Source organism: Mizuhopecten yessoensis, unplaced genomic scaffold, assembly GCF_002113885.1.
Source record: "Mizuhopecten yessoensis strain PY_sf001 unplaced genomic scaffold, ASM211388v2 scaffold10409, whole genome shotgun sequence".
NCBI classification, from domain to species: Eukaryota; Metazoa; Mollusca; class Bivalvia; order Pectinida; family Pectinidae; genus Mizuhopecten; species Mizuhopecten yessoensis.
Genome location: NW_018408532.1, coordinates 306,484 through 320,468, shown reverse-complemented (window position 1 = coordinate 320,468; position 13,985 = coordinate 306,484). Strand labels below are relative to the sequence as shown.

The window sequence follows — 13,985 nt, the reverse complement described above, 5'->3', positions numbered from 1 at the left end:
CAGCATAACAAAATGGAATATACACACGAAGGTCTTCATTTGAATTCAGAAAGTGTTTTGGGAAACCTAAACCACCTAAAGAGACATAAAAACCCTTCACACTAAAATCGTTTCATGCAGAAATCGAACTTTCTATAGAATATTACATAAATATGGTAATTATTATCCCTTCTGAAATTGTAACTTTTGACAGGCCTGAATAAATGTGCACCTATATATACCTGGTATACTAAATAGGTAAGCTGACACGCAGCGAAGTCTATGGGTCGCTACAAAATTATAAACGTCAATATTTTTGTTCTAAGTCGACCAAGACATTTAACTCGATAATTTTCGGGTGTTTAGTGTTTGTGTCAGACTTTAAAATGTTGGTACAAGTTTGACGACCCGAGATAGTGAAGAAATAAGCTTATGTCGTCCTGTAAACAAATCATCACGTATTGGGACATTAGCTGGGCATGGATGTATCACCGGAAACATGTAAGTTTGACATAGGTACATTGTATATTAAAAAGATATGTTATATATCAGGTTAATACTTTTTGTGTGAATTCGATATTCTCGATTGTCATAAAGATGTTAATTTCAGTGCTCGTATCTACAAAAAATATTGGATAAATATATATAGGTGAATGCCTACAGACAGGTATAAAACACAGGGACCTGAGCATTTGTTACAGCTATATTTGGACCTAAACTAAGGTGTTCAATGTTATTTTACATGTTTTAGGGGTTTAGATCGATTTTCGGTAAAAATGACACCCCCAATGATCATATATACGGATCCTTGGGGGTGTCATTTTTTACCGAAAGTCGATCTAAACCCCTAAAACATGTGAAATTACTCTGAACACCTTAGTTTAGGTTCAAATATATCTGTAACAAATTCTCAGGTCCCTCTGGTATAAAATATAACAACATAATAAAAATAAAAAAATCTCTGCACTTTTTGTTTACCGTTATTGCGGTTTTTCACTGTTGCTAAATATTTTGGGCTAATATTCAAAGAAATTTATATACAAATTATTAAAAGAATGCAAAGGAGAGAGTCTTCTGGGGAGAACCGTTTTAGATGAAGATTATATTGAACATACATTTGTTTACCTTTTTTTTAATGAATACGTACTTGTTGTATACAGTTGTTTCTGACACCTGTCCGTCTTGTTCAAACAGTCTTACACTTGTAACCACCATAGTTAATAAAACAGGTATCCTAGGTCAAGCAAAACTTCAATCCAACTCACAAGACAAAGAAAATCAAATAATGTTTTCGGTGCCGCTACCAGACCATCTTTTTTAAAACATACAATACAAAATAAACAAAAAGCAGAGCATTTTTTTTCAAAATAACCGGTCATATCAGAAACAAGTTTCTTTTTTTTCAGTGTAAATCACACAAAAAAATCCCTTGGTAACATGTTTGTCAAAAACATCGGTATACTAATTGTCTTAACTAAAAATGTTATTTACAAATATTAAAAATGGCATTTTATCGTTCACACCACAATAACATTCTGGGAGTCGTTACCCTTTGCCATATTTTGCTATGTATGTGTTGTGTACACAAAGTTTCTATAATCTAACCTGTGTCACTAGATTTATGATAAGCATGCCGTTGAAAACAAGATTTTAATTTAACGTGCACACCAATGTGTCTTTGTAAACCGTGATATTTTACCCTTGTCCTCGACCTTGAATTGCGTACTTAGTATGTCTATTAAAGTGTAGATCTTCTTCATGGTGTTAATAAAAGACATTTTTGTTGGCCAAGACTTTTTGACGACCATTATTATTTTTTAATTATTCATATAGAATCCTATTAAATGCTGGCGTGCGCAAGAATATGGAAAACACATACTTAAAACAATTCGAATAAAAGTGAAGATTATTTATTAAAAAATATGCCTTATTCTTTTTTAAGAATATTCAAATTAATTCGCAAAACGTTAGAGGAAGACACTTTTTACGGAAAACTTTATAAGTACATATGTTTCCTATACAGTATAAAGCATGCCATTTTATGCTGTATTTGCGAGAAGAAATGTTCACGTATTTCATTCAAAAATGGTAAAGTCTTCATATATATTAGTATGCGAACAAAGTAACTGTACTTTGTAATTAGAAATTCAAATTCAAAAGTGAAATGTCCTTTCAGAGATTAGAACCCCAGGTCATGGCACCAATAAGGTGATGTGTGAGCGTAACGAGCCGTAACTGTGTGGACATTTTAACTTACGCTATAGTCAGTTTGTGTATTTGTAGGATCTTTAACTTATGTTTGTTGGTTTGTAGGGTATTATCTTTCTTATGACGTTTACTATGTGTACTGAGCTATCTATAAATGTTTATCATACCGAGGTAGATCCTCGTTTCACGGTCAAGCTCTCCTACGTTTTCTGCACGCTAGTGAGTGGTGCCTTTTCGAAGATGACCGAAAATATGATTCAAGTATTAGTGAAAATATCATATGTCAAAATAAACACAAAGACCACGTGTATATATCTAAGTTTGTACTGGTGTTCTATAAGATAAAAACGCATTTGTATTCTTGAACCTTTTTAACAAAGACATGATATCTTTTTGAAACCTGGGACCGACAGAAGAAAAATTCTGTTTAATTGTCATATTTATTTTTTCATAATTTGAATATATTTTTTGTTTGGTAATAAGCCATTGCTTTTAATAATTAAAATAACTCATTGTAGTAAAATTTATCTATGAATACTTTGATACTAACTCATTCACCCCTGAAATTTCATAATGAACTATTCCTCCCTTTGAATTGGAAGAGTTCAAATGTGTCTTCAGGGTCGAATGAGTCAAAGTCTATTTCCCGGTGTTTATTGGCGAAGGTTTTAGTAAGAATTTACTGCTATGTTGAAGTATCCTAAAATTCTAGGAAACAGAAATGGTATTATATATGTTTCCAGTTAACTACTTCCGGTAACTGGTCTCTCTAGACGTCACGTGCCTCAGCCATGCAGTTCAATAAACTTGTAGCAAGTCCGCGCGATCAGGTAAGTCAACTCCGTCGACAGTTTGATGAAGAAACGAAAATAAGCATGAAATTAACATAAAACATGATACAGTGGCTTTAAGACGAATTCATATTTTAAATAAAATGCATACCCAATCGAATTTGATTCACTGTCCACGAGTGCCTCTTGTTATACTTTCTGTATCACAGTTTACATTAAAATAATTCTGGATTTAGACTCGGTAATCGCACTATGATCAAATAATGAAGTCACGGCTATAACTTATTTTATGCAGTGGTCCTTTCGTTCGAAAGTAAAACGAAATGGATTTCATAACAAAAATTAACGTTTACAGATTAGTGTTTTACAACGCCATCGGCAAGTGCCATAGGAACACAATTTAAAGATTATTATGCACAACCAATTGTTTGAATAACACAAAACACTTTGTCTAAAAGTCAATCTAGATTATGTCCACATTATTGAATGCAATATATATATTATTGCGTATTTCAAAGGTTGTAAATATACCATTCGCTAAGATTTAGAATTTGTTTCCAGTACAGGACCTCTATAGGACCTCTCCACTGGAATCGGTCGTTGTATCGTACCGAACTCGAAGTCCGCTTTCAAACGATGCTCTTAAATTATATACGTATAACATTGATATTTTAATCAGGATGATAGTATACGTAAACGCATATGATTATTTGGTTTGCCTTTCCCCTCCAGTACCGGGCGGTGGTGGTGGAGCGGACCACTTTCCCGCCCTGCTCGGACTGTCAGAGACTGAGGCTGGAGAACACGAAACTGAGGATGGCCCTGGAGAAGTCGGGGTACAGAGATCCAAACCGCCAATACCAGGAGACAGTTGTTCGTACAATCATTCCTGCCATGCCAAAACAAGGGGCAACGTCCACTCCATTCAGAACTCCTCGGGAGCCATCCCCGATGACGAACGCTAGAGTAACTGATTGGTATGTACAGCTATACCCGTTTTTCAATTTACTCAGACTATTGGAGGGCAGTATTTAGGCTCACGCCCCATCTCTAATACCATCCTTCGATGTCCTTTGCACGACCACATGAGATTGAAGGTGATAAACGATAATGTATGCATACGTAGTATAGGTTTAGTGTGGGACGTGAACAAAACATTATTAATAAAAACCTTTAAACATACTTATTTGAAGATCGTATGAATTCCGTCGGAATGAACCCCAACTAACGTTCTCGCTGCGAAAGTAATAATTCCGGTATGGGTACAGCTGTTTGGTAAATAAACAATTTTCTCTAGCTCCGAATTTTATATAGGCCCTTGTCATATGTGGTAAAGATTCTCAGTGTGTGAAAAAATACTTATAAACCTATCAGTTTAAATGGAAACAAGACCTATGTCACAAAATGATTTATTGAAAATATCGATATTTTTTCAGATCGAAGACAGTGGGAATAGTGGGGCGTTATGTAATGACATCATTAATTCATATATACATTTAATAGTTATGTTATACCTATTCAAGTCGGTGATGTCACTTTTTTTTCAAATCACAATCGGAAACCGTCGGCACTGTCCGCAAACGTAAACAAAAATCTAGTTTACGGAAGGTGCCGACAGTTCCCTGTTTGACATTAAAATGTAAAACGAAGCACTGCAGCATAAGCTTACTGAACGATATCCGATTTCTCGTTGAAATTGTCAATTTTCGTAACAAATACCAATGCAGGTTTTATCAGTAACAGTGGATATTGTATAGCGTACTTCATGTGCTCACTTGTTTACGACTCGTGGATGATAAATAGTTCCATTTGTCCAGATGCAGCTGACGAATGGTAATGCGTCAGTAGCCAGGTGACGTCCAAACGTTTCTGCGGAAATAGTATTGAACATCAAAGCTGTCGTTCCTCTCGGATTCACATAACTCGGTTTCTTCGGAGTCTGTCGTGTGTGCCGTTGCACTTAGGGTTCGAAACCAAGCACCGGTTAAAAAGTCATCAGCTGAAGAAGTCACGTTCGTCCCAGAGAGAAGAGTGAACATGAATATGTATGAGCTTTACTTTGTTTTAATTGACAAATTACAATTGGAAGTCCCAGAAATAGATCGAAATTAGTTTTTGACATGAAAATCTTAGGTGGCTTTGTGTTGTATGCTGTTTACAAGGTTAATTGGTACGGTACAAATGGCCACTTAAACTGAGAATGTATATAAACGATTCGTTTGTGATAGAAGGCGTGTTCAGTGCACAGGGGTTACAATGTTTCAACTTGTGCATACATGTTCAAACAAGAAATAGTTTTTTTGTAATCATCTTGTTAACGCAACTGAACTATACGCCTTTCAACAATGTACCGTATCCTTGTGATCTTATTTTGTGTGTATATCACAGGAAAGAAAAAATACATAAAAAATAACTGTTAATAAATTAACTTTTCTAGAATTTATTGCAAGGAAAGTCATTAGTTCTATCATGAGATATGAATATTTAAATGTTAAAATTAATACAAGGTGCCGCCTCACTCTAAGGTTGTAGTGGATTGCACATGACTAAATATGTCTCCACACGTTGCCATCTGAGGTAACTTATGTAAGTACATTTCTCCCACAACCACTGTAGGTTTCCTCACTCCCACAACGTCTGTAGGTTTCCTCACTCCCACAACCACTGTAGGTTTCCTCACTCCCACAACCACTGTAGGTTTCCTCACTCCTGACTCATTGGATAGGACCTGCTAGATGTTGGTATTAATCTTTGGTTACCAACTCGTGGGTAACACACTCGACGTGATTCCATTGGTCAATCTATGATTGATGACGTCACGTAACAATGCATTTCGACGTCATTTTCTATTGTGACGTCATAATCCATGGTAATTGCTTCCCCCATTGGAAACACACATGATGTATCTTCCAAGGGGAAAATAGGGTTTTGATTAGTGATGATTAGTTATCACATTTTTCTAACTCTCGTTAGTTAATTTTCAAATTGTAAAAGACACTTTCTATCTATATGTTATACTCCACAGAGACCAAAATGGCTTTAATGCGGAGGTAAGCCTCGGGTCTTTATACAATTTGAAGATTAAATAACTCGAGTTAGATAGTCATGATAACCAACTATCACTCGTTTGAGAACCTGCATGTATAGCATTTCTTGCTAAATGTGAAAGAACCCGAGATTTACTTTGAATGGAGAATTTCGTTTCGTAAAATGAAGTCGACAAATACGTATAGACAGCATTTATCTCACCATTGTGCGCAAAAGTATCCTCAGTGTAACACAGCCAGCGGAGCATTTTAGTTTGACGTGTATTACGGGGGCCACCGAAGGGTTATTTTTGTTGTCGGGTGTATGATATAAAGTGTGTACATGTCTATACAGAAACTCACCGGGGAACTTGAAAATGCAATGTTTTACAAAACTGAAAAGAACGTATTACTCGAATGTACACAGCATTGATATTTCTACAAAAAAAGTCAGGTTAGTAAAATATAGAACTTGAAAAGGATCATATAGCACAGCCAGTAATATTTTGTTTCTATGTGTTGTTTCTATGACGATATTTACTTCGTCACGTTCATCAGACTAAAGGCACCGGTTACGATTCTTGGCCTGTCACCTTTTCGTTCCGTTAACGTTTGAGTTGCAGTATTCCTGGTACACATATATTGACTACATGTGCTAGATTAGTGGTAGGCAGTAGCTTACACTTACGTTAGGGTTGAACAACATTAATATCCGTTTAAATATTCATATCTATTGAACGCATGAATTCCCAGGTTCTTAATAAGAGGTATTTATAACGTTATGGTTAATTTGAGATGCTTGCTTTCCCATGGTCTAGGGACAGATAAAAAGAACCGAGAATGTGGCTTTAGTTGGGGTTGAATTATCATACATTGTATTGTATTGTATCCAAAGTCGCGATATTTCTCAGTTTGTTTTCATATATAATCATTTCCATTCTGATCTTTCCTTGACAATTTTTTTCTTCATTGTCAATCCGAGAACATTGGATCTAAAACTATTTATATGCTAAATATGCACAGTTTTAACTTAGCTTGCCTACAAGAGATTAGTATCCATGTCTAGATAATTTTGCTTTAAGAAGTGTTGAGATGAACTTAATAAAGTAAATCACCAGTCATTCCAAGGTCAGCTAGTAGAAATAAGAGCAAAGAATTCGAACTAAAGGGGTTCCAGTTCGGTTACCAATCTAGTCTGTTGCATTTCCGAATGATGTTTGTCGACAGGGAAACGATTTGGGCGGGAACCCCGGACCTGATCACCGCTCGGGCCCAGCCCAGTAAAATGTCAATCAGACCCGGTCAGGACCCTCCAGACAACACCGAGGCTTTGTACAAGGAGATAGCCCGTCTCAGCAAGGAGCTGGATTACCGGATTTCCGAGGCTCATCTTTGTCGACGGCGCCTTGGTGAGGCGACGCCCAATACATCCGGGTCACGCGGCGATGTGTTTGCTTCCTCGAGAAACAGGTATTCTACATATTTTTAACTAATTATAAATGTTAACATTTCTTCGCTTTCAGATTATATCGTTTTGATGGGAAATTGACAACACTGTATTTATTCTAACCTTGGTTTTAAGAGCAGGTAAAGAACAATTGACAGACGATAAAGAGAAGGTAGGACGTCTGTACTCGAAGATGTTTGTCAACGAGTGGGAGGCGGCGCTACAGGTCCTAGAAACTTCCGGTAGGGAGTACCGGAAGTGCACGGAGCTTCTCTTCAGTATTTTGGTGGTGAGCAATCAGGTCATGTTTTTTGTACATATCTATGATATATACTCCAGCATTGAAATGATCATAGAAGTACCACTCCAACATTATAATATCAAATGTCTTTAAATATTTAAAATAAAAATTCCTAAACATCTCATTTGAACACATCGCGACCACTCATGAAGTATTGCAAAAAATCCAATCTTGCGTGAATTTGGAAGTCCTTGTATCGTTCCGTCCCATTGAAACTAATCAATATTTTATATTTTCCAGGAGATATACAAGTATTCCGAGAGAAAGTCCGCGGAACAGCTCAGCAAAATCATAGAGGGAACGAACGATGTGCTCATGCAGTCTACGGGAGGTCGGGTAATTATTAGTCACGTGGCGTGTTTTTTATAGATAACTATTTCCGGAATTCCCACAATGCATCATAGGTAGACCTGGCGAACATCAAACTTATTTATGAGCTAAATCGCTCACGAATGCGTCTGCATTTGCACGGGGGATAACCCGATCAGGGTAACTGTAGTTACTCTCATCCGACATGGTGGAGGACATAAACGGTGAGTTTTGACAGCTGTCTATTAGCGTATTTCTAAGCATAATATCGACATTGTGATATAACGCATCGAAACCTCTATCGATATGAACATAATTTGATGTGGTATGTTTGGAATGATTTGTGTACTTAAGCTGGTATTGACATCGTTAATTTTGGAATGATATAGGTAACTGGAATGCGATGATATAGGTAACTGACTCGGCAATTTTGACAGAGACATGGGTATCTGCGCCATAATCGATCGTTTTTGAAGCCGTAAAACGGCAAGTAAATGTTTCACTTGTGCAAAACATGGCACAACCTACCCAGCTTCCCTGCCTGTTTTTTTTTATATAAAATGTACTTAATTAGTTATTACCTCAGTGTGACCAGATTCCATTACAGCACTGCTGGTGTGCGCGTATGTAAATGTATCTGAAAAAAGTGGAATGTAAAACGAGTAGGATGTGTATACAGCCTTCAGGTCAGTCTCATTCCTTCGTGTAACGTTGATATTGGGACGAGCCATTCGGGACACGACGTACACACCCAGTAACTGTCCAGATATTACCTGGTTTCAATTAATATGTGTTTTTTTTTTCTAAATTAAGCAACAGTCTGCAGAACAGTTACCCTGATCTCGCAGCAGCAGATACCCATATCATCACGATATTGACATTTGCTGTTACCAATATCCCACGTTGTTTTCGATGCTCAGTATCTACTTCCCAAATACTCTTTACAACAATTACACGCTTCAAAAACGCATAGATTATATGTTTCTTGTGGTGTCAGTTGATACATGTCACACATATGCCCGTTAAATATGCAAACTCACAGCCGTTAAAACTCGCCGTTCGTTCGTTCCGCAATGTCGGATGATTATCCCCCATGATTTGCCCATATTTTGTAAACGAACTACGAGGTACTACGTATGCACCAGGTGGCGCCACCTGGACATCAGTTCTTTTCTTGAACACAGTTTTCGTACGACATATAATATTGTTTTGTATGTCTAACAGTGTTTTCTGTACTCACTTATAAAAGTCTGCTTGATATTTACAGCCTTTGTCAAGATACAATGTGAAGGCGGTTGGCGGTATTGAGGCAATGATCTACCGTCGTAAGGTGTCGGATAGCACAGTGGCGGCCATTACACAGGTAGGTGCAGGGATATGTTGTAAGAGAGGCAGTGATCTACCGTCGGAAGGTGTGGGATAGCACAGTGGCGGCCATTACCGTCGGAAGGTGTCGGATAGCACAGTGGCGGCCATTACACAGGTAGGTGCAGGGATATGTTGTAAGAGAAGCAGTGATCTACCGTCGTAAGGTGTGGGATAGCACAGTGGCGGCCATTACACAGGTAGATGCAGGGATATGTATGTTTTAAGAGAGGCAGTGATCTACCGTCGTAAGGTGTGGAATAGCACAGTGGCGGCCATTACACAGGTAGGTGCAGGGATATGTATGTTGTAAGAGAGGCAGTGATCTTTGAAATATCGGATGTCGATAGTTACCGTAACGGCCATTATTCTAGATTATGGACACCGTGACCTTCAGAATGACAGATCACACTTGCTCAGCAAAATTCGCCATTTTGATCCACCGAACGTTAAACGGATGCTCTACCAATTGAGGTACGCTGGCGTTCCTCTCTCCTTTTTTTAAGTTTTCGCCCCAAAGACAACACTCTTTACAACCCAAGTTCGGGTATCCCCTTGTTAAGCATTCACCTATTAATTTAAACAAGATTTGGTCACAGGCACCAAATGTAACAGGAAAGGGAAAATACACGGCCAGACCGGGATTCGAACCCGGTGGCCTTCGAACTCAAGACGGATACTATTGCAAATGAGCCACCAGGTTGCCGGTAATCGACCGGGTCCAGTGGCTACAGTTTGATGTGAGAAATGTGTGGCATCCTACAGAATCAATTTGCCCCCTGTGTCTTCTGCTTAGGGGACATTGGAGAAATTAAAAATATTGTGCTGTCCCTACCGAAACACAAGCAGATCTTTCTTTTCGCCTTTTCTACCTGCTATTTCTTTCTCGCATTGTTTTGCTTGTAACCCTGGTAACCGTTTTGTCAGAATACTGTGACCTAGTGGAGTGCCATGCCATCATGTCAAGGTCAAGCCATTTCACGACATGACACTTTTAAAGTCGATTGGGAACCGTCGGCACTTTCCGTATTTTCTCGTTTACGGAAAGTGCCGACGGTTCCCGATTAATTTTAAGTGTTTCTTCAGTGGCCTTATGGTATCTGCGTATAGCTGGATACCGTCTTCACACACTGCAAACAATTGTCGAATCAACTATGCAATAACTGAGCCGATCAATGTCGAATTTTAATCATTTCCCAATATTACAAGTTCTGTTGTCTTTTCAGTTATACACGGTGAATAATGTAGAAGAATTCCAAAAACAGAACATCACGCAGACGATAAAGAATAACAAAAAGATAAAGGATTATGTCAGCAAGTGTGTAGAGGTCACTTGGTGCATGTGTATCCAGGATCCCGCTATGAACTTTGACCTCACGAGAAAGAAAGGTTACGCCTTTGACCTTTCTAGATACCAATACTACAGGACAGAAGGCACAATCATGGACTCTTTGGTTTGGCCAGTTCTTTTATCACGGGCACAAGGGGCGGTGGTATCCAAGGGTTGGGCCGACGCCGAGCCCAAGAAACCGAAAAAGGGCGGAGCTTCAAAGGCGGAGACTGCTAATGGATCAAGGGTTGATTCAGTGAAATAGAGCATCCTGATTTATTTACGTTTCTCAATGAAAGTTAAACCAGCAACTCATCTTTACTCCATACCATTGTATATTCGAACTTCATAAAAGTGTATCTTATGCGAACACTTCCGCATACGTTTGCGCCAATCGGGAACCTTCGACACTTTCCGTAAACGAGTATAGTTTTCGATGGACTTTTACTCCCATTGACATTGACACATATTTCCAGTAATGCTGTATTTATTGGTCATTGATTTCCATTACTGAAGGATCTCTTGTGAGAGTTGACGTTTATTTATAGCTTACCTGTTTACTTATAGCTTACCTGTTTACTTATAGCTTACCTGTTTACTTATCGCTTACCTGATTACTTATCGATTACCTGATTACTTATCGCTTACCTGTTTTTTATGGTTGAACTGTTTACTTCTCGCTTACCTGTTTACTATGGATTACCTGTTTATTTATCGCTTACCTGTTTACTATGAATTACCTGTTTATTTATCGCTTACCTGATTACTTATCGATTACCTGATTACTTATCGCTTACCTGTTTTTTATGGTTGAACTGTCTACATATCGATTACCTGTTTACTTCTCGCTTGCCCGTCGTTTCCATTTTCGCTAAACGTTTTCTTATCGCTATCCTGTTTACTTATCGCTTACCGTGTATGGCAACTATCTTAAACAGAATTAATTAAACTAGAATGTGCTCAATTTTGTATCGTGAAATCTATTCAAGTTTTCAGTGCTAGGTGTAGAACCGATATGGCTAACTCACTAATTGGATGGACATCAATCGAAGCGTACATTGATAGAAGAAAACTTTTGTTCCTTGGTCGATTTGTGGGATGAATAGAAAATATTTAACCCAAACAGTATTTCTGAAACGTCATCTTATATTTTGTTTGTATGATTTTTATCAAGGTGGTTTTATTCCTGATATTGTGAGAATACTGTACTAAAGTAGGTTTCAGACGCTGTTTTTACTATTAAAAAATCATTGTGGAAATCACTTGTGCACAAAGCAGTGTACTATCAGGAAGAACTGATGATGTATGACAGAATGATTAGCGATTCTGATTTTACAAGATTTGTGCTTATCCATGATACAATTTGTCCACATACTTTATGGAAATTATCTTTGAAGTTCCCTGAGCACTTGGATAGGATAAATAATGTAGTGCGGTTGTGCGTAGGAACAAGATTTATCAATATAATTGAGTTGTCATTTTTGGGGTATTTTACCCACTGACTTTACTACACACATTGTCCTTCATTGTACAAAAACTGAGAAACTCAGAGACAATCTTTAGTGCCTTATAAGTACTGAGTTTGATATGGAACTACTTGTTTACTTGCACTCCTTGTCAGAATCCTATTTAATTAGCATACTACTTGGAGGTATCCTCCATTACACATTATGTGAATTAGATTATGAAAACTTTGTATTGAATTGTGCTATTTCTATTGATAAAATGATGAAATTGTAACATCGATAAAATTGTAATGAAATACATGTTATTCTGAGAATGAATTACCCTGTTTAGAATGTGCTTACAATTGATCACAGACGAACAATGTCTTAATAATTTATGTTTCATGTTATTTTTGTACATAAGTATATTTAATTATGAATTGACCATTAATTAATTTGTGTATACGTGTATGTTCTTGGATGTTCGAATTGGAGGAAACCACCCGACCAACCTTGCCGAACATTTACCTAAGCAGACTCCCAACAACTTGGCTAGAGATAAAAAAAAAAACCAACAACACTTAACACGCTCTGGTTCCATGACATAACCAGCATTAATACAACTTCCAAATTTTATGGTTGTAATTGTAAATCCCAGATTATATTTGGTCTGGTTCTAATACAGATAAGCAGTAGGTCGCATGGAAGTTAAGTAGGCAAGATTCCCACCGAGCACCTGCGAGTTATAACCAATTGTGCAAGGATATTCACCAATAATGATTTCTATGATAAACTACATAACGCAATATAATGAAAGAATATATCACTCTCGTGTAATGTATTGTAATAGAAATCGCAACGTGATGGTACGGCCATCTTTTTGAGTACTGATATTTTCCCCATGATATAGGCAACAAAAACACCATCCCAAGGGTTCTGGGGTTCTCCTTCAACAATGCTCAATATAGACAAACTTTGGCATGACGATGTGGAATCAACCCCCTCGGGTACTAAACTTGTACTTGTTATATACTCAACAACAAAAAAGAGAACGGTATCTGCTTATTCATTAAATATAACTATAGATGGAACATTTGATAAATATTGAACAGCAGAGTATACGTTATCCATTAGAAATGTATTAGATCAAGAGATGGCCACCACACCCGAGTGCTTTTGCGGCTGATGACACGGAGCAAAGTGAAAAAAAGAAGCTAAATATCGGGCGGGTTCTTCAATAGATTGTATCATCGTATAGACTGTGTGTAACGTCTCATAACGTCATCAGGAAATTTGTTCCACTCCTAAATCGACCCTTGAGGAATTTGTTATAAGTAACCTGGCGTATTTTGACGCTGTCTAGTTCGTTCCCCATGCATTCCAAATAACGTTTGGACAATGGTATGACTCATGTATGTCCTGCTGACGTGAGTGGTGTGTGGGGCTACGTTGTCGTTTGGAAATGGCGCCAGCTCCACGACGCCGTTAAAAAAAGAGGACAGCGACAGTCTAAATATTTCTTCTCGATAATGTGCCACAGTAAAATTCCCATTAACGACAACCAGCTTGGTGAAATTACTATCGCAAATACCACCACAAACCATGACACTATCGCCGCCCAAATGATTATTATGTTCACTGCCGAAACAGTCAGTGGCACGTTCTTCTCGACGTCACCATTCTCTCTGCCTCTCATCACACATCCTCGATATCCAGGGGTTACGCGCACTTTCGCTCGCAGCACCCCTTGAATATGTCGTAGCGAAATTGAAGGTTCAGTGTGC

At 37.9% G+C, this 13,985-nt stretch overlaps 1 protein-coding gene across 1 annotated transcript; it reads left to right on the top strand.

Annotated features, from left to right (window-relative positions):
• Positions 1 to 278: 278 nt before the first annotated feature.
• On the top strand, positions 279 to 12,584 carry LOC110460493. The gene is made up of 8 exons (XM_021513438.1): positions 279 to 480; positions 2,931 to 3,017; positions 3,711 to 3,955; positions 7,232 to 7,474; positions 7,587 to 7,740; positions 7,993 to 8,088; positions 9,329 to 9,424; positions 10,653 to 12,584. Exons 2-8 carry the CDS (start codon positions 2,979 to 2,981, stop codon positions 11,019 to 11,021), a joined length of 1,242 nt encoding a protein of 413 aa, XP_021369113.1. The 5' UTR covers positions 279 to 480; positions 2,931 to 2,978; the 3' UTR covers positions 11,022 to 12,584.
• Positions 12,585 to 13,985: the final 1,401 nt, after the last annotated feature.

Bases quoted from the DNA above. Each gene is read 5' to 3' on its own strand.
- LOC110460493 (XM_021513438.1), top strand. From the start codon at position 2,979: ATGCAGTTCAATAAACTTGTAGCAAGTCCGCGCGATCAG. The intron at 7,475-7,586 runs GTATTCTACATA...CTTGGTTTTAAG, and splicing joins TTTGCTTCCTCGAGAAACAG to AGCAGGTAAAGAACAATTGA. The intron at 7,741-7,992 runs GTGAGCAATCAG...TATATTTTCCAG, and splicing joins TTCTCTTCAGTATTTTGGTG to GAGATATACAAGTATTCCGA.